General features: G+C 38.2%; 1 protein-coding gene across 4 annotated transcripts; it reads right to left on the reverse strand.

Annotated features, from left to right (window-relative positions):
- Positions 1-651: 651 nt before the first annotated feature.
- EXOC3 (exocyst complex component 3) lies at positions 652-26,979 on the reverse strand. Of its 4 annotated transcripts, XM_032705615.1 has the most exons (14): positions 25,362-25,377; positions 25,172-25,261; positions 23,978-24,162; positions 19,937-20,156; positions 17,318-17,999; positions 12,898-13,015; positions 10,349-10,474; positions 8,704-8,804; positions 8,115-8,225; positions 7,275-7,425; positions 6,428-6,550; positions 3,483-3,644; positions 2,050-2,177; positions 652-1,597 (listed from the first exon to the last, which is right to left on the reverse strand). In XM_032705615.1, exons 3-14 carry the CDS (start codon positions 24,119-24,121, stop codon positions 1,426-1,428), a joined length of 2,238 nt encoding a protein of 745 aa, XP_032561506.1. In that variant the 5' UTR covers positions 24,122-24,162; positions 25,172-25,261; positions 25,362-25,377; the 3' UTR covers positions 652-1,425. The 4 variants fall into 4 exon arrangements, with proteins under 4 accessions (XP_032561506.1, XP_032530271.1, XP_032553437.1 ...); XM_032674380.1 differs by lacking the exons at positions 25,172-25,261; positions 25,362-25,377 and adding an exon at positions 26,965-26,979; XM_032697546.1 differs by lacking the exons at positions 25,172-25,261; positions 25,362-25,377 and adding an exon at positions 26,357-26,427.
- Positions 26,980-27,040: the final 61 nt, after the last annotated feature.

Genomic DNA, 27,040 nt, shown 5'->3' on the forward strand with positions numbered 1-27,040 from the left:
CCGATGGGCACACGGGACTAGAATTTCAGGTATAGGACTGAACTTGTGTAGAAGCCAAGTTAGTAGCACCTCGGTAAGTTTTAGGTGAATTCTTTAGTGAGGGCTGAACATAATCATCCAAAAATCAGCCTACTTCCCTTCCCCCTTACCTGCAATTTCTAGGAACAGCGTATGGTGCCCTGGGAAGCCTAGCCATGAATGAATGTGAGTGCCTCCGGAGCTCACTACAACCTCCCAAGCACAGACATACAAAGATGATGCTTTACTGAACCGTCCTTATCCTTTGGGACATGCTCCCCCATCAGTGAAGAAAGCCACACTCTTTGTTCTATCCTTTGTCCGAATTGCTGACCTTGCATGTATCTCCTCTGGGCTACTGAGGAGTCAGTGTCAGGGTCGGAGTGGCACAAGGGTCTGCATGGTCACAGGCCAAAGGAGTTACATACACAAACCCCAGAATGTTAATTAAAACAATGTACGCTCATGTCTTCCTTGGACATACCTCTGACAGCTCTGTTCAAGTATAACAGATAATGCCTTCGTTGTGTCCTTCATGAAGTATTTTTGAACCCACAGTTGTCTAGTACTATTTTATAATTAAAACAGATTAATCTGAAAATACTGTGGAAATAAAACCCAGTATCTTGTGTGTTCAGAAAACTATTAAATCCAATATTTATTCACACAACAAGAAAAAAGATTTACATCTTCTTTAAATCTATAAGGATGCAAAGAATCATAGCTGAACGCAGAAATGGTTTAACATTTTATTGAACTGGTGGTGCTTTATGTGCTGTTTTTAGTGAATCAATGAAAAAAATTGTACCTTATGTCTTTATTTATTTATTCAACCTATAATCAAATTGCACTGTAGCAATTTCTTTCAGTCTCTTAATTCAGGAAACTGATTTCATAATTAAGCTTTCTGCAATAAACTATTTTACACCAAATTAAGTACATACACAAAATATAATGTGAAAGTGGGTTCAGGACATTCAGTGCAGTGCTATATAAAGACAGTTCTAAAGGAGTCTGTTTAAGTATTGTAAGCAATGTATGTTAGTATATCCAGCACTAATACAGCTCTGCAGGTTTTGGTATAAGTATCTTTATATAGCATTGCAGTGCACTGTGCAAACATACTGCACAACAAAAAAGTATCTGCTGACAGCAAAAACAGCTGTAACAAATGGGTCAGTAAAAAAACCTCCCATGCCATTAAAAGCTTAGTTCTTCAAGCATGACCTTTAAACCATCTTACTTCAGAAATCTTACATTTCCTCACATTCAAGTTTTTAGAAACATGCCTAGCAAGTATCAATGTACATCGAACTTCACTCGAAATAGCATTGCCAAATTTGCCCTCAAATATTTCAAATCTGTTGATCCCAGAGCACTCATGACACACAAACACAGAGCTGTCAATTACTTAAGAAGTTTTGGCACAGTTAGGGTAGGAACTGTAATTTCTTTAAAAATTGGCACATAGTTTGGATTCGGTTGGCTTGGACCTTGATCCAAAGTCTCAATGATAGTCTGCTTCATATCCCTGCTGGCATCACCTCTCACTGTCAGCAAAGCTGCAATATGGTCATCCCTGCCAAAGGAAAATGGTAAAACTGGCATTAGGAAACTTTGCAAAGAAAGATTTTGTCAGGCACTTAGTTGGCAATCCTTTCACTCAGTTTCAGCACATACTTTAATCCTCAATCAGATATCTAGTCACTCAGAACTGGCTTTTCCAGCTCAATATAAAGCACTGTTTTGGTTGTTTTTAGGACTCTAAAACCTGTTTTATCCTCCCAAAACACAGAATTGAAGTATTTTAATTATTCCTCTGCTGTACCACTGACTACTTAAACACACGTAACTCCTAGGCCAGCTCACATACATTTTACATTACCATTATTTTTCACAAGGAAGTGGTTACATTCTAAAATATTAAAAATATGAACACATTTTCACATGGTTTTAAAATTTGCCCAAGACCACAAAGAAACTATAATTGTTATCTATCTATCTTTTAAATTTGAGGGCAAAGATAATTACCTGATATCTGGGTATTTACTGACTAAAGTTGAAACTTCCAGATAGAGCAGTGAAGGATCAGTCAGCTTGATAACCTCTGCAATGGCTTCAATGATGTCACAGAGTCCTTCAGTGTCCTCTCCAGAGCCCTGCAAAGTAAAAAACAAACAAACAAACTAACAAACAAACAAACAAAAACAAAACTAAAAAAGCCCCAAAACAATAGCAACGCTCCCTAAACCTACAAACAATCCTTAAATTAATATTTTGTCCAACAATGCTCTTGAATTTCCTGAAGAGCTGAATTGTCAGACATTAAAAACCCCAAAATATTGGTGAATTGTCACCATAATTCCCTTCTCTCTTTCCCTGTTCTTCATTCAGAGACCTACCCTCAGAATATCAGTAAAGAAAGTCATGTCCTACTAACAGTACGTTGTATTTATCCACATGGTGATACATTCTAGTCTTTAACTTTGGATAATCTACCAGCATAACCATTAGGAATAATTGACATGAAAGCCAGATCTCTTCTGAAACATTACTTAAAAACTGGCCCTGCATTAGGTTCCTTCTAATCATCTGGCCAGTAAAGCAGCTTTCAAAACTGATCACCTGAACTTTAGCTATTTAATCTCTAGACTATTTTTAGTGCTCTTAGCTCCAGGTCATCTGGTTCTGCCATTCTGATATTGTTTATTCCACAACATCTTCTATCAATGCCTTAATCTGAACAGATCTTACACAGAATCCCACATCCTGAAGGGCTCTGATGCAGGAGTTGCCCCAACATCTTCCACACTGAGCAGAGATAAATTCCGCCAGTTTTCCAAGCTTTATCTTTCCGTGCGTTCTTTTTGCATTTTGTCATCTGTTGGCCCTAGGACCTTTCCTGAAGATTCTTGTTCCTTATGCACTAAAAATCTTAGGCCTACCTTATACATTGGTTCTCAAATATTTGGCCCATCTTTTCTATTTCTACTGCACTTTAAATGAGGTCAACATACTTGTTCTCTTGATCCAAATGAATACACCGCATGCTCCTTAGGTAATAAGTAACTGCACCTGTTCAATGCTAGATCACCCTTTCTCCTGGCCAGGAAAAGCAAAGCTCAATTTTTTAAATATTTTTTCCTAAACAAACAACTAACTGCTTTTTTCTTCCACTTACTATTATGAATTCAGGGGACCTACCTCTTTGAGGCCATTCAAATATTCAGCTGCAGAGAGCTGTATAAGCACAAAGCAGTACAAAATGATGCTCGGGAATTTCAGCAGCAGGCCTGTGTGTTCAGAAACTCTGTCTGTGCCCTCAGCTGGCATCCTTGATATTTACAAGTCACTCAGCATTTTGGAGACATGGAGATCTAACCCTCATTCTTTTCTCCAAGCAGTAAACGTGTGGTTTATTCTAAATTACAAGGCTAACAGCATTACCCAAAGCAAATACTTACAGCTGCAAGCTTCTTAAACAAAAATCTGAACTGTTCTGCTTCTTTGATCATTCTTTCTGCACCCTCTTTTCTCTCTTCTGCATTCTTGAAAGATATACGTTTCAACATGATTGCTCTGATGTATTCCACAACTACTCTCCGATGGGCCTCAAGAGTCATTGTCTGAAAGAAAAGAAAAAGGTGATGCCAGTGATACCTGCAAATGTAGCCATTATTTTTAGGCTTTGGACAATTATCTGGCTTTGAACTGTGTATTTGCATTTAATCACCAGTATACAGTTTTTGCAACTGCTACAGATTCTAAGTGGGTTTAGATTTTCACAGTGCTAACAGAAATGACAATCTGTCCCTCCCTAACGATGTGCCGATTATGAGAAATAACAAACCCAAAATATCTCTAATGACATGTCTGAATTATTTTTGAGGAGCACCAAAGACAGAAGAACAAACACGAAGTCATCATCCAAACATGGATAATCTTTAAAACAGACCTGTGCCCGGTCTTGCAGCCTTGCTCTTTAGATCTCTGGTCAAGGAATGACCAGCCACAACAAAGGCTTCTGCTGATGAACTCCAGTACATTGCACAAAGCACTGCAAATCTTGCCCGTGTTATCTGTGCTCTGGGTCAAGTCTGCTAAGCTTGGCAAGCCTGCAGCAATCACTTTCTCAGATCTTCCTTGCCTTATTTGATGTTCTACATTTGTCTTTTTATAGGAAATAGCTACTGGTACCTAGGTGAAGCATCTACTATTGGTGCAAGAGTAATGCTGAGGTTTGGAAATAAAGAACAAAACAAAAAACACAAAACCTTCACAGGCTTATTTTTTAAGAGTAACGTAAGGAGAGTCCTTAAATCACACAAGTCTTCAGGTATATTTCCTTCCCCTAAGCATGGTGGCAGAGTTACTTACAATTAAGAAAAAGCTGGCATAACAGGTAGTCACAAACTTTTTATTGTGTTTTATTAGTAGTATGTATTAAGACTCAATTTCAATCAACATGTTCTTCAGTCAAAATCTGGAGAAAGGTTTCAGGAAAGAGAGAAAAGGTAAGAAAAAAAGGGAGAAAACAGCAGATTGCAAAGTACTGGAAGTGACAGCCCTCATCCAGGACACAGAAAATAAAGTTTCAAGTTCTGCTTTCAAGACCGTGCAGAAACACCAGAGTTTACTGGTTGTTCAGGGATGGCTTCTCTTGCGTTGGTGGAATTGACGCCAATTACACGGAGGAAAATGAGCTGCACGGAACAGACTGCAGGAGACTGACACATATGCCCCATCCTGCTGAGAAGTAAGTGAAGAAGAGCTCTACTACAACTGAGAACACTCCAGAAAAGCCAGGGGTGTGATGGTAGGGCATTCACTTTACACATGAGGAAAATGGCAAAGCAGAATGACTCTTAGATCCAGATCCCCTCTGTTCCAGAACAGTGTCCTTCCCACTGGGCTACAGTCTTCTTGCAGGCACTTTGTTCACGGAAAACAAAAGTGTGTCTCATCCAGTGCTAGAACATATGGTGTTGTGTATGGGAGATGTTTTTGTGCTGGGAGATAGTGGAATAGCAGATATGATGAATGTCAAAAAAATCTGTTTGTAATCTTCTTCCCCACAAGGTGGCAATAAACGCTACATGATGAAACATATGTGATTGCAGAGATTGGTATTAAGACTTAAAAACTCATGCCAAGAATGGAAAAGAAAGCTGTTCCTCCTAACTTATTTTCTGCACTTTTTCTGGACAAAAAATACGTATTATTCACTTCCTTAATAACCTCTAGATTCTGCAAATACTGAAGATTAAGAGATCATCAGAGAAACTCTGAGCAGCTCCCTTTATCACTTTAAGAACTAAGGTAAGAAAGAGTAAGTGTATGATTTGGAGATTGTCTTTTAAGCCCTTCTACTTAGTACTACCTAAGTACTGATCTTGATAGCTTCTAGTAGTTTCCTAAGTCTTGGGGAATCATTTAAGACATGCTGTCTTAACTACTCAAATCTGCCTTTAATCTTTCATATTATTGCACTTGTTTCTATCAATAGAGAAAACCAGATATCCTTTGACAGACCACAGGAAAGAAAAAGATAACCTAACCTAGCACATTATGCTGTTGTAAGAGCACTTTAAACATAGCTATGCGTTTGTTAAGGCACCAAATTCACTATGCTTCATTGTATATATTAAAACTAGGAATTATTTGATGTGCATTTATAAAAAAACACGTAATTACAGACCAGCAAAACTAGTTTCAGAAAAGCTGATTTTATCTGACTACAAACTTCTGAGGAGAGGTAGAAAAGAACAAGCTGATAAGAATATTTAGTGACATACCAATAAATTTTCTGGACTAAATCCTGCAACTTAGATCTGTCTTTGACAATATTTTATGGCTGTGAAAAAAAAGGATGAGAAAGAAACAGCAGATTCCGACTTCTGCAATGTGATGATGAACGCTTTTTCATTTCTAGTGATGAATCGATTCCAATTTTTGTATTCCAATTCTGAATTCCATCCATGGAATCACACAATATGCCAAGTTGGAAGGGACCCACAAGGATCATCGAGTCCAACTCCTGGCCCTGCACAGGACCATCCCCAAGAGTCACACCATGTGCCTGCAAGTATCATCCAAATGCATCTTGAACTCTGTCAGGCTTGGTTCTGTGACTACTTCCCTGCGGAGCCTGTTCCAGCACCCAGCCACCCTCTGGACAAAGAACCTTTTTCTAATATCCAACCTAACCCTCCCCTGACATAACTTCAGGCCATTCCCTTGGGTCTATCACTGGTCACCACAAAAAAGAGATCACTGCCCCTCCTCTTCCCCTCACGAAGAAATTGTAGGCTGCAATGAGATCTCCCCTCACATTTAGTATTCAGAAATTCCAAATCAACATGATGTTCAGAGTACATTAGCAAAGTATCACAGAATATTTTGCACCTACCTTTTTATATGGCTTTTTTATTTTTGCAAAGTCATTGAAATAATCCTCTACAGTGACACAGATAGTCCCCACTGCATTAGACCCCATCAACCACTTCTTCGTCATCAGCTCATTGAGGTGCGGCTGAGAAGGTAAAGAACAATAGATTAGACTGAATTTTTGACAGTTTCATTGTATCAGTGCAGTTACTGAAAAATGGGAGACAATTTTAACTGTCATATATTTCTAAACTACACTGCTCCCACATCTTTCCTCATGTGAACCATTGGAGGTGCTTACATTAAGTCAAAATTTTCTTACAAATCTACTGAGTCACAGAGCATCTTCACCCCTACCATTTCTCTAATTCTCTAATTTAACTGCCTCCCTCCCCATACTCACCATTTCATTGTAGTAATTGTTTTTTCCCTGAGGAATTCTATACAAGAAGCTAGCATTCCTAAACATGGAAATCTATCAATCAGAAAGGGCTGACCTCTAGAATCAATTAAATATCTTAATTACAGATGAACTGTACCTCCTGATGACAACTTAGTAACAGTAGTAGTTTCCCAAATAATTCCTAAAACTCAACAACATACGTATAAGACTAAGTACAATATGCTAGAAAATACTAACTATATACAAAGCACCTGCCTGAAGTCATCTTGTGAAACATAATTAAGCAACTTTCCATTCTCCTACATGCAAACTATACGAAGGAAGAATGATACTAGTGTTTACTGGCATTTTGCTAGCACACCACATATATCTTTAGCAATCAAAAGGCTCCACAACTACTCCTTTCCTAAATTATCTTTCCTTTTAAAATAATACTTCTGGGTTTTCTGAGGAAGAAAGTTTTAACCTCTAAATCCATGAAGACTTCGTCTAGCAGGCTAGAGCATCCTTCTTTGGCAATGATGTCTAAAGTTGCATCCATGTTTGCATGACTGATTGACAACGTGTCTTCCATTTCCATTTTCAAGTATTTTCTTTTCAGACTGATTATAGATTCTCTGTGACACAAAGAAAAAAAGCTTTTCATCATCCACTGATGCGCAATTTTTGGAGTGCATGCACAGAAAAAGACATAGCAGACACAGTTATTTTTGCAAGCGGAAACAATGTGTGCCACTTGCTCTGGAAGCCTTAATTTACTCTCCAGCATGATTTTAAGGTGATCAGCCTAGACATGACAATGGCAGCAGATATAGATGAATAAGGTGTTCGACTGCTGAACACCAAAACATGAGCCCTGTTCTGATACTCTTAATAGAAGGTCTACCTTTACTTTTCTCCAGCTCAGTTCACCTTGAGTACACTACTTGAAGGTGGTCTGTGACAGATTCAATGTAAGAAAAGATGGCAGGCCCCAGTCAAACTAACTGAAATGACCTTTCCAAATTCTGGAAGTTGAAGACAAGTTTTTCTTTGGCAATGAAATTCTTGGAATTTCATTGAAAAATCATTGAAAAATGATTTTCAATTGAAAAATCTTGATTTTTCACCAGTGAGGGGCAATCACAATACCTGCCTTTTAAAATGGTAATATCTTTAAATCTGTTGCCTTTTTTCAGTCAGCTAAACTAGCTTAACTGAAACCCTCTTTGTATACAGAAGAAGAGAAGGTCCTTGGAACAGGTAGTACTACAAATGAAATATCTAGCTATTTTTCTCACAATACTGCAAGAACATGCAGACTTACTTAAAGGTTTGACAGTTATTGATGACTGCAATCATGTACTGAACATAGCACTGAGGATACTGACGATTTTTCAGATGATCTTCTTTATACAACTGTGCTTCATCTTTGTACCTGTAACACATACAAGGAATGGCATTAAACAGACACAAATATGTAATAACTTATGTACACCCATAGGTCCAAAAGCTCCATAAGGGCTTGTCAGGTATTTAGAAATATTTTATAAAGGGCTTGTTGCTCATGTGATGTTTAGTCTCTCTGTTCTGGGCAGAATCCAGCCAAGGAGGTGTCTTCTGTCTTCCTTATGATAAAGACACATAAAAGAAAGTGGAACCAACTCAAAAAATTAGAGGCATTTGCAGAGTGGAACTGAAAGTGCCAATCACCAGCACAAAAGAACTTCTGCCGTGAAACTGGGGAAGAGAAAAAGAAAGAAAGAAAAGGAAAGGGAAGAAAAGCTTAGTTGGCATGAACGCGATAGGAGAAAGACAAAGCAATAAACATACAAGTGAAAAACAAGTATAGGAATTGTAGGAACAAAGAGAGACTGAGGCAGGATAAAGCAGCTGTATTTTAAACATTGTTTTACCTGGTTAGAAATGAATTCATTTGCTGAAGACATAGAAGAAGTACCTTTGTTTTCAAATCTTCATTTATCTGAGCAGCCACCTGAAGATTTTGCTCAAACATCTAAGATGAAAACAGATTAGTTATAAAGAGAGGCCTTTACTGGCGGTAAACCAAAGACAGAACTCCTACCTTGTTGGAGATGCTCTCTAGCACCAGTTCTACATATGCTTTTCATTGGGGTTTTTTTTGTTGTTGGTTTTGTTGTTGGTTTTTTTTTTTAACAAGCCCAACAACTGCTGCTAACTAAACCAAAAGTCACTATTTCCATAAGAATAATTAACATATTACTGACAACCATTAACGCATGCTGCAGTTTTCTCCTGACACGGAAAACGGCTGCATGCTTTCTTCATCAAACAGTACTTAATATCTTTAATTCAGTAGTGATTTGGCTTTATGGCATATCTAAGTTTTTGGGTCAGCTCCTGCAGTTAGCAATGAATAACCTTATAACTCAAATTCTTTTACTTCTCCCATATATGAAAGTAGTCAGCTCACATTAGTAAAGTAAAGGGGCCCCTAAACTTTAGAAAGACAAGCAGGCACAAGATCTAGGTGACCTATGGGCAACTGTGTTTGAGAGGAGGGGAACTGGAAAGGAAGGGTACAAAACCAGGTGGAAACATGAGCTGCTTTTATGCTGAGATGATTTTGAAAGCTTCACTGCTACATCAGTCTCAACACTTCAGTCTTTGACAGCATAACACTAGAGCCAATCAGCCACCAGATTCTTTGACATCACACACTTTCTGAAAACGATTAGATGAAGTCAACCTTGGCCCTAATACAAATGTGAAAGAATGTACCAAAAATCCTGGTATAAGCCAGGAAAATAATGAAGTGGGAAACAAATGCAGGAAGAAGAGACTTTCATTTAAGTTATCTAACAAAATATTTGTAAAGAAAAATTAGAAAATGAGCATAATAAGCTGACATTTTTCTATGATAAAGATCACTTTCAAAACTTTCCACTACCAACAACAGGGTGGTGCAAGTTTGGTTATTTTTGTGGTCTTTTTTTTTAAGAGCTTAGAAATAGACTTATCTTTTCTGTTTTAAGGATATTTAATCATTTGGACAGACATTAATGTTAACTGAAGTAGCGCTTAAAACAGCAACAGTTTTGACTTTTAATGGAACATTTTATTCTCATATTAAGGTGTTTGTGTAATGAATAACTTATAGAAACAAATACATGCCTAACTATGTCAGCACCATGTTAACAAACAGCCTAACTCAGCACTCTATTAACAAACTATTCTAATAACTTACAAACATCTCATCTGGTAGGCTTATACTACAAATTTACATCAAGAGACCTACATAAAAGCAGTTAACTAAACACAAATATCAACTAAACAGTTGGGAAAAATGTGTTTCTAATCTACACATAAAAAGAACTAAGTCTTTAAGTGTTAATGTAAAAAAGGCAAATAAAAACCCCTCCAACTAACACCTCTACAGGAAAAAAACCCTATTACACTTCAAAAGACATAGAAACAATAGCATTCCAAAATGTTTGACTTCCCCTTCACATCTCTTCACTCCCCCAAATCCCTGTACTGCTTCTGTAGGTTTTCTAGAATAACCAAGTTCTCTTATACCTGAAAAACAATAGCTGGGAGCGTAGTCTGATAGTACCCATCTTGATCTGCTTCTGGTTCAGTTTCTTTTATCCAGTCTTTTTTATCTGTCTCCAGTGCTTTTCGTAGCCAGCCAATAATGTTAGACTTCATTAAATAAAGCAACCAAGAGAAAGAAAAGATTTTTTAATTTAAGACAACAAAATACCCTGCTACAATATCTGGAATAATAGTCACTTCCATAATGAAGAGTGGCACAGTAACAGATAATGTTGAGCATTCTCATCATTCCTACAGGATATAGGGAACAGAGACAAATTAAAATTTGTACTGACAAAGGTTAGTACCGGTACACTAGTGATATAGTTTGAAGCTTATGCACATTTTGGAAGGAGAGTGCTCCTAACATAAAGGGAAAGTCAGTTTGTCAGAATAAACATGTTTACTAACTTTGGAAGCATTTATTAACGCTCAGGCTTTAGGTTTCAAACTGAATTTTTCAACGACTGAAAAAATTAGGGTAAAACTTAACGTAGAAAAAATACCACGTTTCTGCTTGTAGTTCCTCTTACACCTAGGTTTTAGGAAACTGATGTTTGTTACTGCTGGGGACAAAAACCCAGGATTAGATTGAATGGGTTGTGTTTCTTGGAACTTGAATGCTGCAGAACATAGTGACAGATACAATAGTTGGCTCTCCTCCCATCCGACAAGCTCATTATACAGCAAACGGACATTAAGAACAACTGTTTTTAGAACTAGATCAAACCAGTTTTCTGCATGACAAATAACAGACCTATTCACAAGAGCAGATAGTAAAGACCAGCATGTTCGCTAAATATGTAATTGGATTCTTTGATTTCTTTCTTGGTTGGGTTGATATTTTCTGCCTTTGTTCTATTTTGTTCACATTTGCTTAAAACCCCTAGTAATATAAATGTTCTTACTTCTTTCCAATATGTAACAGGCATGCACAGTAAGGGCAAAGAAGTCCACATAGTACCATCTTCAATTATGTCAAACTACATAGTATCTTTTTTTCATTATAAGCATGGGAACTGCTTTGATGAGACATGATTTGCAAAGAAGAATTAATCTTTTAAAAGCCAGCAGCCCAAAGGACTTTTTTCACCTCAAGATCAGCATTTGCAAGAACTTTTTCAAGCTAGGTGATTGGAAAAAAATTATCTGCTAGAAATCAGTTAAAATCTATTAGCATTTTATTTCTCATGAAAATGAGACATTTTTACTGATGTAAAGATCAGTGTTTAAGTTGGTAGTCACAATTAGGAAATACTTTCATTTACCCAAACAGAACTAGTTATATTTTGTTTATAAACACTTCTAACAACATCAAAAGAAATAAAGTAGAAGTGAAACAAACAGATAGTTTCAGTATTTTCTGCCTTAAAAAGATACAGCCAAACATCAAAACCAGCAAAGAGAAAACCACTCTGTTTAACAGAGTAGCAGCTTTGTTTTATGTTGTATAAATAAAATAAATTTTCTATACATAATATTTTTCAGTAAGTAGGGAAAAAATAATTCTGAAAAACCAATATAGGTATATTTTTTCATTGTAAGTAAGGTCAAAATGAATTCAAAGGCATTTTCTAGATCAAGACAAAAGTAGCTTGAGAAAACAAACCAATGGGTTTTTTGTCCTAAAGGTAAGTGCAGAAAAAATAAACTTGCATAAAAGTCCTAGTAAAGCTAATGTGAAGCAGAGCCTCTACTGGCAACTTCCTTGAGACATAACAAGATCGGTGCATATTACTGTGTCGAGTATCAAGTCCAAGTAGTTGCTGTTACTAGAAATATTTTAGTAGCTGACACATCCAAAGAAGCATAAAAATTTCCCTCCTCTGCTTTGCAGAGCTCCTAAACTTAGGAGGAATAGGAATTCATTGAACAATATAAGAACAGCAAGTCCAAAGTTACAACTATCCAAACATCCAGTCAGAGGCAATCAGTGATCTTTAAAGCAAAATGCATTATCAAACCTTACAATCACATAATGATTGCTTTGCCAGGTAGCTGACCAATTTCTAGTGACTCTTAGGATAACCAAGAAGCACTGCCTTTATGTTTAAGATACACATGAAAGGGCATCCACAAAAGGAAATTATGCTCATGCACTTGACAGTCATGAAAGGAAAAAGGCTGTCAAAAGAATCGAACTGGCAAACATGAACCTCCTGATTACCTTCAAAAGATCACATCTGCAACAAATGTTGATGTAGTTACTATAGGAACCAAGCTGCATTCAGTGTCTTCTAAGTATAGTAATACCTAACATACTAGAACTGTGGATTTAAGCATATGAATACTGGAATTCCTTCCTTTCTAAGAAAAGCATAACTACTCCTTGAAATGTCACGGTTTATATCGATAAAATCATCTGATTATAACTTTATAAAGAAACCTACACATAGGATATGAAAATACATAAAAGTAATGGTGTTGGATTCACATTTGTCACATTAGTTTTCTCAGATGGAGGAACAGCACCAAGGTACTAAAGCAGCTATAAACTCATCTGAAGGTGTCCTTGCACTGTTATTACTCACGGTAAGAGTTGACATATACTTGCTGAGAAGCTGGTCTACCACATCTTGCGAAATCAGAGGATCCAGAGAATTTACATCCACTTCTGGAGACAGATCTGAATTTCCCATCATCTCTGCACTGAATTAAAGAAAAAAAAAAAAAAGCCTTGCAGATTAGTAAAAAAAAAAAAAAAAAAGAGATAAAAAGTTAGATTATGCAGCTTTTTCTGTATGTCCACTGTAAAGGGCAATTTTCCAATTTTCCAATACTACATGTGTCAAAAAGTTCTTAATAGTAACTGCAACAGTAAAAGTGTTTACAAGGAACATAAATAAAACTATATAAAAGAAAGAGCAGAATGCAAAAGCTATAGCCCAGCATTTAACAAAAAAATGTTATAGACATTTAAATATTCAACTCTCCCAAACATTCCTGACATCTATGTACAAGAATTAGTGATTATTTAAAACTTAAAAAAAGCCAACAGGTTCAACCTGTGAGCTCTTAATAGGGGACTTTTTTATATGTCTTTTAAATTTCAGAGGTGATGACAGACAATTTACACATTTTGAATTTTAGAATGGGAAAGATCAGTGACAGGTTTTTTTATTGTGTTCAGTTTCTCCACAGAGCTTCTGTTTTGCTACTTGTACCACATTCATATAAAAACTAAAATATATTAAGAAAAAAATCTACCTGTGCTTCCTGTCTTAGTAGAGAATATAGGTAATATGAGGGAGAGGCAACTTTCATGACAAATCAAAAGTACACTTCATGTGTACTGTGTAATAGCACTTCCTTGCAAAGGACAATTCTTGATTTTATAGAATTTGAAAGAAACTAGAGCAACCTTCAAAAATATTTTGACAAGGATTAAATAAAATTATTACTTTACAGTGATATTTGGCATCTCTATATAATAAGATTATATAATGAGTGGCTTGTGTAATTAAAAAACCACCCAAAACTACACCAAAGCATAAGATCCCATATTTCATGCTCAAAAAAATCAATAGCTCAAAACCACACTCTTCAGAGAGTGGTTTATTACAGTTGATGGAAATATATTCAATCATAATAACATGAATTGTTTCAGATTCCATTTATAGTGTGCTTTTCAGAAGGAAACCACAAATTCTATATTTGCAGTGGCTACTATAAAAATAAATAGCAACTTAAAAATAAATTCCTAAACAAGTGTCCAGTTTGTATAGTTCTGCAAGTTGAAGTTGTTCTGCAGTGAGTCAGCATAGTGGTGCTTCCATGTCATGAAAAAAAATAAATCTAAAAGTACTGAAACAGCCACTACAGCTAACTACTTAAATACCAAAATTCTTGTCTTTGAAGTCATAAAAGCTACTGTGAGTGAACACTCCACACTTGTAACATCTTCCTGAGCCTGGAGGAAAAGAGACTGAAGTTATTTTAAGTGGCTCAATCTATTCTATTCAGAAAACTGAATTCTTTTCTGTTGCTGTTTACTGAAAGAATACATGTAATAGCAGGACCTGCTCTATGTTGTTTTAGGGGAAATGTGAGAAGCTGTTTATGGTACTGTGCCGTCAGAAAATATTTCTAGCCTCCTTATACATCATTATCCTTGTTCACAGGGCTACACAGACATTAACTAGATACATAGTAACATTCCTTCTGTTCCTTAGAGTGAAGCTTGTTGACACTATCTGTAGCAATGCTGGGGAACTCTTAGCAGTTTTGTCACCACCTGATCAGTATCTGATAAAATAATGCTATGATTATGGGCATCAGGATCTTACAAGACTTATATTTTCCATAAAATACAGATTAGAGTCCTGGTCTCAACCCAGTACAGTTTTAACAACGGTGTGTTTCCAAAACTCTCATTGACTTCAGTATGAAAGAGAAATCCACCTAGCACACTAAAACTGCATCCTACTCAAATATTAAAGGCTATTATTCCACATGTAGCATCACTTTATTTCTCAGCTATGAGTTGAGTACATTTCTAAAAAGACCTTCCAAGATATGCCCTGATTAAAAAAACGCCACGATCCTTTTATAAATCCTATCTTGCAAATAAATACTGTAAACAGAAGTTATTCTGGACTTTCTTATTAATTCATTACATTAAAAAACCCTTGATGCTTCTCTTAATTGGTCAGTATTCTCTGAGTCAGTTTTGAAGTGCAGCTATAATATGCAAATACAATATAAACGTATATTTTCCCTCTAATGTTCAATTACATTTAATAAAAGTAGAGAAAAATTAGAAAGGACAAAACTATCTTCCACCACACAGTGTTCCACAGAAGCGAACCAGGAATGTAATAGCAGTCTAGAATCTTTATTTCATACAAGGCAAAAGAGGGTGAAATATCACAGACACACAGCTCTCATGATGTCATATAGTCCATCCTCCTTCCCTGTTTATAAACGTATCCCTATATAGAATTGTTTACTTTAAAGAGATGTCTGGCAACTGACATTTGATAAGCTCCGCAAGTGTCCCTGTTGAGAACTTTACTTCTCCAGTCACAAAAAGGAGCCAATTTCTTCCACTGTGCACTACAAACATACACAACAATTAATGATCATAGAATGGTTTGGGCTGGACCCTAGACATCATTTAGAGTTCCAAACTGCCTGCCGTGGGCAGGGATGTCAACCCCTTAGACCAAGTTGCTCAGAGCCTCATCCAAAACAACCTTGAACACTTCCAGAGATTGGGCATCCTCAACTTCTCTGGGCAACCTGTTCCAGTTATTAACATCCTCTTTTTAACAGTTTATTGTAATACACAAAAATTACTGTACTGCCCTCTTGGGGTTATTTTTTTTAGAGAAAAGAGAAAGTCAAAGCCTTAATTTTTTCCTGCAAGATACTGTCTCTAATTTTCATCCCACTTGTTACAGATATACAGGGTAGAAGTGCATTCTCAGATACCCTGTGTGGTGTCTACTCCCCTCACTGCTTCATCTGTTTCACAAGACTCAGCCAACATGTGCTACAAGTCATGTAATTTGCTTTAGCAGGAGTGACCCTTTTTGATTTGTTTGCTTTCTAAACAGATGCAACTCTGGCTTTGCTTCCTAATTTTACCCTGCCACTGATGGAATACATGGATTGAGAGAGCTTTAGCTCTGAATTGTCTAACTCAGTAACAATACACTTTGCTTTCTGAGGGAAGGGTAGAAGGGCAGTTTTAAGACAAAGATTGGCCTGACTGGAACACAAGCCCTAGAACATAAATGAAGAACCTGAGAGCAGGATTTCTGCCAAGGTCACACCACTGTAGGTAGAAGGACTCACCTATTTCTTATTTGTAATAACTCTGTAGAGTTATTCCTCTGGCCTTCAAAAGAAGAAAAGGCCAATTAATTTGGCTTTTTATTAGTGGCTGCATCTCTCATATACCCTGCATAGGTATCTAAGTATGCATTAGTGGGTGGTCCTCATTGTTCCTTGCAGGGAAGAAAAAGTAGAAGAACTTTGCAGTGTAGACTAAAGCCCAGAGTTCTGAACATAAAATGAATCTTAAAGCTGGTTATAAAAATTCTCCAGAACAGTATTATCTTCTACTTATTTACTTTATGGTATTATACTCCAAACCCACCAAGCATTCAACTTGCTTCGTTAGAGAGACTGAACAATTGAAGACGGCAAAAGTACACACAGCACAGAATCTGGATCAGTGCCAGCTATTCAGAACAAGATTACAGTCATACACCACAGAAAGGCTAGCAGTACTTTTCCTAAACAAATGAGTTGCTCTAGTAACTACACGCCAGCAAAAACTAAACAGTTGCCATTTGAGCTGTTTCTACCCAGAGGGTAGGAAAAAAAAAAAAAGGAGGCAAAAAAATCTCCACAAAGCTTAAGTTATTCCAACAAATCACACAACTCAAAAGAAATGTGTCTAAGACTATCAGAGGAAATAACCTGTTAGGAGAAATTCTTCTAAATTAACAAATCACCACAGAGTTTTGAGAGAAAACCTGAGGGAAGTTACTACATTCTTTCCATTTAACAGTAATGAAGCAACTGAAACAGTCCAAACAGAACAACAGAAAAAAGAACAACAGAAAGTTAATAACCATGCAGATCTTCCTGGGCTGTGGCTAAAACAAATATTTTGGTTCACACACATGAGCTCTCCACCTCTTCTCCTCTTCCCAATACTTCACCAATCTGGTACACAAATACAAGGGGACTGTAGCTTCAAACGGATCTTTAACTGTATCAAAACTTTAAGCAACTCAAAATTACATATTAGAAAACGTAAACAAGTTTTAAGAAGCAATTGCCAGAAAGCAGAATGTGTAACAAATAGTGAAGAACTGGTTGTTTTGATATTATCCTTTTTTATCTTCTTGTATGTTAATAGACATGCAAATATTAACACACTGTGTTTTGCATGCTTACTCTCAGCTATTGCTAACAGAAAATACAAGGAGGCCTTACCTGTTGTATGTGTTTAAAACCCAAGTTAGAAGGCTAACAATCTCATTTGCTTCCAGATCCTCTGCAGCAAGTTCCTGCATTCGGGTGGCCAAAGCTTGATGGTACATGTTTAGCAACCTGTTGAAAATGTCATAATGTGGAGGAAAAGATTGATCCAGCAGGGTCTTAGCCACGAGCAGGTCATCAAGGACGTATTTACGGATGATTTCTAGATGCCGCACAAGCCACATTTTGTCAGATTCTCTAGTATCTGCCTGAGTGCCTTCAATTCGCGTGCTCACAGTTCTTTCCAAAATGTTGAACATTTTTTCTTTCCACTTCTTTGGTCTGCCAGGAGGGATGAACCCAGTCTGCTTTTTCCGGTCTAACATGCGCCTGTCAGTTTTCTCCTCCCTCTCAATTATCCTTACAACAGAAACAAGCAAGGTTGGATCTCTACGGACCGTGACAAGAGATCTTTGAACCACCATCCAAAGTTGCTTTGCCAATTCCTCAGACAGTTTCTGCATATCCCCAAAGTATGTATGGATAAGGTTCATGTCATGTGTGTTTTTGCTGTCCATGCGATACTGCTCATACATCAGGTTATCACGAGAGCACTCCAAGTCCATCAGCTTTCGATGAGCTTGCAGAAGTTCCCCTCGCTCGATCAGGTCATGTGTCTCCCTGACTATCTCTGGAACTGAAGGCAAGGCAAGGAAGAAGAAAAATCACCAAGGGTACACCACCACACAATCAAAACACTATTTTGAAATATTCAAAAATTGTTAGTAAATGCTATACTTTATACATTATCTTATGTATAAATGTAACTTTATACATTATGAACTACAGCGGTCCATTTTGATCAGTGGCTAAGCAAAGATCATAGTGCCCAGAGAACATAATTTCCTCTTTCCCTCCCACCTCTAATAAATAAATGAATGAATCCAGGAAAATCTACTATGAAACAAATTGCAGTACTAGCCTTCTTATACCATACACAAAAAGCTCTTAACTTACCTGACTAAAAGTCACTTACTCTGCTGCACCTGAGGCTCCATAAACCCAAAAAATGCCAAATTTTACCTCCTCCTTGAAAGAACAGTTTTTGCCTACTTAAGGCACACAGGAAAAATAGGGATAATTACCTATGCTGCTAAAGTATTTAGAAGCTTTTTTTTCTTTATTATTTTTCAGTATTTGAGGAATAGTACAGAAGAGGATTAGGATTCTGTAGGGGAAAGAACTGAAAAATCTCAGCAGAAAAACTGTCACTGCAAAAAAAGCCAGTGATAAACTGGGAGCCACCAAAAAGGTTTAATGATTGTATGTAGCTGTCTTTTGAATCATGATGAAAATCATTTGGTTTTTAAAACATTTGATAATCTCTGAGCAAAACAAGTATACTGTTTAGCAATTCCAGTGGGAGATGCTTCATATTAAAAACTCCTCAGTACCTGAAAAGAAAAGGCTTATTGTCTCAATTGCACTCATCTGTGCAAAAGGAAACAACACAAACAAAACAACTCAGCATTGGAACATGCATAATTTTGTTGTTCTTTGTTTTTAACTGCTAGACATTGCATGTGAACAGTACTCTTTTTCTCTAAGTTGCACTCTGTATCCAGTTTGGTACTGTAACAGTTGGATACAGGCTTAGAGAGAGTAAACTAATCAAACTGGTATGACCGGGAAACAATTTTTCTTTATAGGTAGGCTTTCTGTATGAGTTTTAGGACATAAGAGGAGAAAAAAGACCATTTAAATACAATCAAATTAGAATGGTAAGTTTAGCACCGGCTATAGGGGTAAAATACTTAAAATTATTTATAAGCAGAAAAGTCCTGGCAAGGAATTCACCATGATTCAAGATGGAATGTAATGCACACTAAAAAGGCTGCACCAAATGACAGAGGTAATCCCATTTTCTTTATCTTCACAGTATCCATTACATCACATTAATCATACATAATTTTGCAAACCCTCAGAGTTGCGCAGTGGTACAAAAACTAACTGTCTTCCACGTATAATTTCTTCATGCACAAGTTGGTTTCTGTGATTCTATAACTACCTTTATAAACTATAAAGGTAGTTTATACTTACATTTACAACACTAACAGAAATCCCTGAGGCTCCTAACTGCTGAGTATGAAAGACTGTCAGGGAATCTTTGACTGGAGATCTTGCCATTTCCCACTTTTATCTTTGTTTGGAAAATGTTTTGGGCTCCTAAAATCATTTGGGACTATTGTGCCCAACAGACTTACTGTAGGTGCACAACTCAGGTGCCAACATACCAGAACTTTACAAATATTCTTTCTCTGTTTGTTGCTCGCGTATTTCAGCCTTTTATATTAAACACGATATCCCTGCTACGGATTGCTAGCAAGAAACTTCTTTGTGAATTGTGTTTGGTGAGGAGACAGGACAGACTAAAAGTTCCTACAGCACAATTTAGTCTTCAACTATATTAAATGGTTACCAGCTACTTCTCTGAACGTGATGTGTATTCCTTATTTCTTATTTCTTCATTCCCAGTGAGGTTGAAAGTTGATATTACATGATAACCTTACAGTTTTTAGCACCATTTGAAGAGGTTCCAGTATTTTATGGATCATGTAAAGAACATTAGATTACCTGAAAATATGTTCTTGAGATTTTCTACAGCAGCTGCCAGTTGGCTGTGTTGCACTACAGCATCCTTAACATCCTTGAGGTTTTCTATAGTGTTGATGCTCTGTCTCCAGTCCTTATTGACATCTATCAAAGACTGCTGAATGTCCTTCACATCATTCAGTGCATTGTGCAGTTGGCTTAAGCCTGTTCGTACTCCATCTAACTGTGACTGTATTGCTGCCTTAAATATAAATAAAATGAAAGAATTCTTATTAATCGTTATAAGTTCTTTATTTTCAACATTTCTCCAGAACTAATTTTCATTTCAGTAGCTATCATTTTCAGAGGAAAAGAATGAAAAGGAAACATTATAACTTACTAGAAATGTGCAACTTTGTGCACACACAACTTTGTGTGTGTGCACATATTCTTTTCTCAAGTTTTGAAGTTGTATATAGTTTTAAAGGACCTAGATACCATTGGTTCACCAACAAAGCTAACATAGCAGCTTAGGCAGACAGATCATCAACTTTATGAATCTGTATTAAACCAGGATCATGGGAAGGCAGAATGAGATTTCTTTGCATTTCCTTCATAAATTAATTTCAAAGGGGGATATCAAAAGAAAGCTGATCCAGATGTTTCAAAAGAGTGCTTGGTATGTACGGATTCTCAAAGCATTTTACTAAAGCAATTACAGATTTTGACTTGCAAGTGGAAATGTTCTGAAAAAAAAATTAATTCCGAAATGTTCCAAAAAAAAAAAAAAAAAGAAAAAAAAAGAAGTAAACAAACCCAAATCAAAACACCCTCCAGACTGTCATGACTGAAGGGAAAAAAAAATATCAGAAGTGATTCAGTCAAAACAAACAACAACCCCCAAACTGAATAAAATTTTGTTAGTCTGGTTGCTGATGTTTCACAGTATCAATCCAACTACTAGATTATTTTGGTTTAAAGACAGGTTATTGATAGAGGTCTCTTGTGACAGGTGACACTTCAATGTCTCTTCAAAAAGGCTATTAAGCCTGAATATCATTTGACAGACCAAACACCTTACAGAAAATGCATTATAGTGCATATCTGAGTGAAAGAAATCAGATCACATCCACAGCATGTTTTTTACATAAATGTTTTTAAAAAGATGTGATAAAGGTGAAATCAGGTGAGTGGAAAATACAACTAGAAATAACAAACTTCAAAAGAAAAGCCAATGACAAGTGATCAGTGAAAACTCAGTTGCATGTCTGGAGGACTTAAAGTAACCAGTAAAGAAATGAGGCACTAATGGCTTTGCTAAGCTCAAAACACATTTTTTGCCAGACTTTTAAGGCCCAGAAACTTGGACAGTCGTGGAACTTTTTGTTGCATACTAGAAGCCAAAGAGGAAATCCTGGTAACCGTGAACAACATTTATTGTGTTTTAAATGTACTGAGAAAGTCCCAGAAAAATGCAGTCGTTTTTAAACTAGTGTTATTATGCTGATTTTCTTGTTAAAAATGTATTTTCCTGCCAGACTTAGTACAATTAAGCAGTGGTAAGGCATTTTTATATAGTGTCTATCTATAGTACTGCTGCATTAATACGTTTTTCCCTTAAAGGGATAATCAGGATACTCAAACAGTCAGTACAATATTCACACACAACCTTCTGCAGCTGACCATAAAGTATTTTAAAAATCACAGGATCATTAAATGTTCAGTACTTCTGTTTTGATATTTCAATTTCTTTGGAGGCAGATCTAAGTATTACTTATTCAAATTTTTGCCTATGTAACTTTGGCAGAAGTTTGATTATGTTAAACAGAAACAACTACTGATCTCTGTTTCTGACACAAATGGATAAGAAAAATTCTAAAAACAGACAGCCATCTATGTTCAGTTTGTCTCCTAATAGTCAGCTGGGGCCAGTGGATTGGGGGGGGGCAGGGAGTGAAGCATCCATGCACTGTAGACTTTGCTTCCTACAATGCATATTCATCTTAAATTGGACTGACCATCACTGTCTTAACGAAATGAAAACAAAACCAAGCCATTCAGAGAACAGGGCGCAAAACTTCATTTTTGTGTCTTTTGAAGTGACAGCCCTCAACATGAAGCCATGGAAACAGGATCCTGGCTGCCTGGTCTCCCTAGAGCCCTACGGTTCAAATTCATGATTGCACAGCAGCTGAGAATCCAAATGGAGAGGATTCATGCATGTTTATACTTAGGAAGACCCACGACCTAGAAACTCTCCTAGGACATATACACAGTATTTCTTCAGAAATAAGTTTTTCCATTGGCAGCATAAGTGCACAAAGATGGCTGTCAATGTTTGTAATTTTCCAGGCTCTGGAACAGAGTGCAAGCAGCTCTTCACCTATATTTTGGACAGCAGTGCCTAAAAGCACAAGCCCACAGTGCTACCTGGTGCTCATCCACACATTATTTCAGAGTTCTGCTACCAAACCTCAAAAATACCGCTTACTAACCACCATCAGTCTCATGCATGAAACAGAGAACTTTGACACATTTCAAAGCAGTTTTTCCTGTAAAAATTTATGTTACACAGGAAGAAATGCTGGATGGAAGAAATGGACATAATTAAATATCTGAGAGAGGATACGGAGAGGATATCTAGATTCACCTGAAGGAAATGACAAAGATGAAAGCATATTCAGTCAGAAAGAAGCACTAACATGTTCATGCTGAAAGATTTCCCATGTGTTCATTCACACAGATGAAGCAGTAATCCAGCCTGAGAAGTCAGCAAATCCTCTGGCTGATGATCCTTATGTCTGTGTCTCTCTATCTTCCACACCATAATTATATACAGTTTAAATGCAGAGCAAGAGTACTTCTTACATCCTCTCTGTGCTCCCATCCATTATAGTAATTCTTATGGGAAAAATGGCATCACTAACCATCATCTGCTTCGGGAATGCATCCTGAGTTGATTAAGGGGTATTGAACTTCTTTTTGGAACAGGTATTTCTGACCAGCAACAGATGATTGAAGTAACTTAAGGCAAATAACAAGGAAACTATAAAGTGGATTTAGGCATTTACAAGACTTACAAAGTTTAGTCATGACTGTCTATAGAAGCAGCCAGGCAAATGATTGTGCTCATATATTATAAATAGGTCACAGTAACTGAAGAGCTGATCCATTATTAACAGACTCCACCATATATACTTCTGACTTAAATCTGAAAAGCCCAGTCCAAGTCACCAGAAAAATTACTGTTTCTATGATGCAGACAAGAATTAACAAGTAATATGCTAACAGATTTCTTCACTGTGAAAGAAAACTAGCTTTCTTTTACTTCATGCAGAATCTCACAAAGAAGGAGCCATTAAATAGTTGTAAGATAAATTACCTTATACTGAAATATACGATAAGATACAGTGTATATCAGCCATTTTGATCTGAGAAAATGTTTCCCAAAGCACTTTTCTAAGGCTCTACTCCTTGTACTTATTATAGTGGTCTAAAATGACTGTTGGCTAGTGAGTACCAGTGAAGGAAGAAAACACATATCTCAGTAAGATATGGACAATAAACACCGGATGGCCATAGTCCTATTTCAGGCTAAGTCTGTGTCTGTGAACATGGATGCACTCACACGTGCAGGAGTGGGAAAATCACGGGGCACACTTCCACGGGAGACAAGAAGTGTGATGTATTTTTGCTATCTTCCCTAAACCCATGTAAAAGTCAGAGGCAAAACTGACTGATCCTTTTTCAGATGCAATCATCAATTTTTTGTATTCAATTATTAAGACAAAGGTTTGTTGGCTGACAGGATACACAGGACAAGGGTAGCTGTCCACAGGCAAACCATAGAAGGTACTCAACATAACACCTGAAATGCTTGAATAAAATGTCAGTAACATGTACAGCATCAGTATGCATTACTTTCAGAATATAAACTTTTTGTTTCGGACACAGAGTAAAAACTGGAGTCACAGTTTAAAACTGTCTGGCTGAAAATGTAGAATCAAAAAAAAAACGGAAGAAAAAAAAAAGAAAGTACATTCATGCCACACTACAGATACTCAGGTTTATCAAACTTGGTACCTTGAGTCGAGCTTCCACTGAAGCCTTCTTACGAGCTTCCCTCCTGCGATACTGCTCCACTTTATCCAGCTGATCAGGACGTTGCAGCATTCCTGCTACTCTCTGAACAGCTGTTGCAACAGCTTCCCTATCTGTTTCCTCCATTGTTGATTAGGTACTCAAATTGCCTTCATAACTTAACAGCGCTGAAAAGAAACAAAACATTTTTAGAAAATACTTTTTTTTCATTGGATGGCTATGTGACATTTCAAAGTTAACAACTGGAGAATTAACTTTGGCAATAAAAACAGTGCAATTTGATAGAAGCATCATTAGACTGCATTATAAAGAGGAGTAATTGGAATTCTACAAGAATTGCATTTAAAGTCAGTTAACTGTTTCATTTTTTCCCTGAAATGTTCTTTGGTTGCTGTTTTTGCATTTACCTTACTCTCTGTAAGTTTGTATTAAAAAAATCCCCAAAAAACAAACCACAGAAAACCTACCAGCAACAACAAAAGAACCACAAATTTTCATTTAAAAAAACAGATTCTATCCAATCCTAGTGCAGGTTTGTCTACCAAAAAGGGAATGAGACAAACATAAAGGAATCTTATAGATGGTCCAAGCAAAAATCCTAACTCCTTCTGAACCAGTCTGGTGGAGCTGATAGTACCACAGTCTCTCTGCAGCAACATGTCACATTTGCTACCAAAACCAGAGAGAAATGGCTGTGGAAGCTCTAAACCCAGAGACTTAACTATAAAGCACTTCCATTTAAAATTCTGATGGATCATTTTTTTTATTTCCTACTCATTTTCAGTTCTTCCCACAGTATCAGAGGTGTAGGTATGCGGGGAAATATTAGTCAAGTATTTCACCTAATTCTCCAGCAGAATTTCTACCGAAGTCAAGACAAGCATGCAAACTAGTCTGCAGAAAAGGTAACATCTGCTGCCCATTAAGCCAGACCTGTTCTCTCAAACTTCACTAGCTACTAACAGAAAGCAGGGAGGACCCCAGTCACCAAGGATGCAAGAAATGATGTCCACAGAGCTCCAAAGAACATATCTGGAACTCCTCATTGCTTCCAAATTATTTCCATCATTTTATGTCTTCGGTCTTGTAATCAAAGAGAACAGTTTAGGTTCTGCTGCCACAACTGGAAACTATACTCTCTCATATCTATATTATTCCTTGAAAGAAGATACCTACTTTCAAAGCAGTCTGCATTCATATATCCAGCACATCACTTAATCTCAACAGAATAGTGATCTGATAAAGAACTGTGTCAAGGGCACAGACCTGAAAGAGCAAAAAGCAAGAAAACCAGCATGCTTAGCTCAAACCATGTTTGATTTACTACCCTTCATTTGAAGGTGCAGGTTCTATTTCTACCACTCACATTTTGGAATGAATACTCCAGTTTTGTTTGGCTTGATCCATTTCCACGCTATCTGGGCCCTACCTAATATAAATAAATAAATAAATAGTAGTTTCTTTCAGATACGAATTTACTACAGAAATGGTCTGCTGGAGCAGAGAGCTTGATCCTGAATTACTGCCCTTACTAAAAACTCCAAATACATTCCACAGGGTTACAACAGCTTTACCCCACACAAGCCACTACCAAGGCACACCAAGCAGACAATGTGAGAGAATCAGCAGCCAAGCACACTGTAACCAATTTGCTGACACAGACAGGCTCTTGCACAACCAACAAGGAAGGGCTAAGTTTAGGAAACCTGTCAACTTTACATGGAGACTGCAAAGCTACAAACATCTTCAGAGCAAAATATAGGCAGAAGTGAACAAAACTAAGTCCCGAGCAGTCCTGGAAAAGCTCTGGCTGCAAGCGCACCCTTATCCTGGGGTCTCACACTGGGGGCAACAGACTCACGGGAGGAGGGAGGCCACTGCCACTCCAGAAAGGAGCTCCTGGGATGGAGGCACGTAGCGTAACCTGAGGTTAAGCCATGACCCCTCCAAACTCCAAACCTCGGAGGAAGCAGTCCCAGCCCCGCCCGGCTCCTCCCCGACAGAGGTGGCTAAACTTGAATCATCCGCATCCACGCAGGTGCCCGTCCCTGCCGGGCAAAGACCGGAGACCCGCCCTCGGGCACGCCGAGCTCCCTCGCCCCGCACCCCGGCCCCGGGACGGGAGGAGCCCTGAGCACCCCCTTCGGCCCCGCCATCCCCGGGAGCTCCCCGGATCGCCCCGGCCCATCCTGCCCCCGGCCCATCCTGCCCCCACCCCCTCCGCCTCCCTCTGCCACACCGGGGTCGCGACAGCCATCGACAGCCCGGCAGGGTCGGCGCGGCGGCGCTCACCAGGCGGGGGCAGCGCCGGGAGCGTCGGGGGCAGCGCCAGGGGCAGCGGGAGGTCCGGCCGCCACTTACCGGGGCCGCGGGGCCGCCCCTGCTCGAGAACGCGCTGACAGGGCCCGCTGCGCCGGCGCACGCCCGGCCGCGCAGGCGCAACACGCGGCCGCCGACGCCAGCACCTCCTCCCACTCCTCCTCCTGCTTGGTGGGGGTTTTTTGTTGTTGTTGTTGTTGGGTTTTTGTTGGTTGGTTGGTTGGGGTTTTTTTTACCGTTTGGCTGTAAAAAGGCACCGCGTGTGCTTCTGGGGCCAGGTTCAAGGTTACTGAGATGGTTTAAAAAAAAATAAAAAATGAACTGCACGGGTCCTGTGAGTTGCGGGTTGGAATGGTTGCCCGCTGCGGTGGGTATCGTCTGGGGGGAAAAAAAAGGAAGCACGCAGAGTGATTTCTTCACGGAAGGGGCTGATAAACATTGGAAAGGGCTGCCCAGGGAGGCAGTGGAGTTACCATCCTTGGAGGTATTTAAGGGAAGACTGGACGTGGCACTCAGTGCCGTGGTCTGGTTGACATGGTGGTGGTCGGTCATAGGCTGAACTCGATGGTCTCAGAGGTCTTTTCCAACCTAACTGATTCTGGGATTCTGCAGGGGTACCACAGGTGGATAAGCTGCGAATCACGCGGTGCCTTCAGATCCGTGTGAAAGTGCCTGTGCCCGTCAGAGGAGAAGGGAAAGTCCTCACGTAGTCCACTGTCGGTCTCT

Source organism: Chiroxiphia lanceolata, chromosome 1 (genome assembly GCF_009829145.1).
Source record: "Chiroxiphia lanceolata isolate bChiLan1 chromosome 1, bChiLan1.pri, whole genome shotgun sequence".
Taxonomy (NCBI): Eukaryota; Metazoa; Chordata; class Aves; order Passeriformes; family Pipridae; genus Chiroxiphia; species Chiroxiphia lanceolata.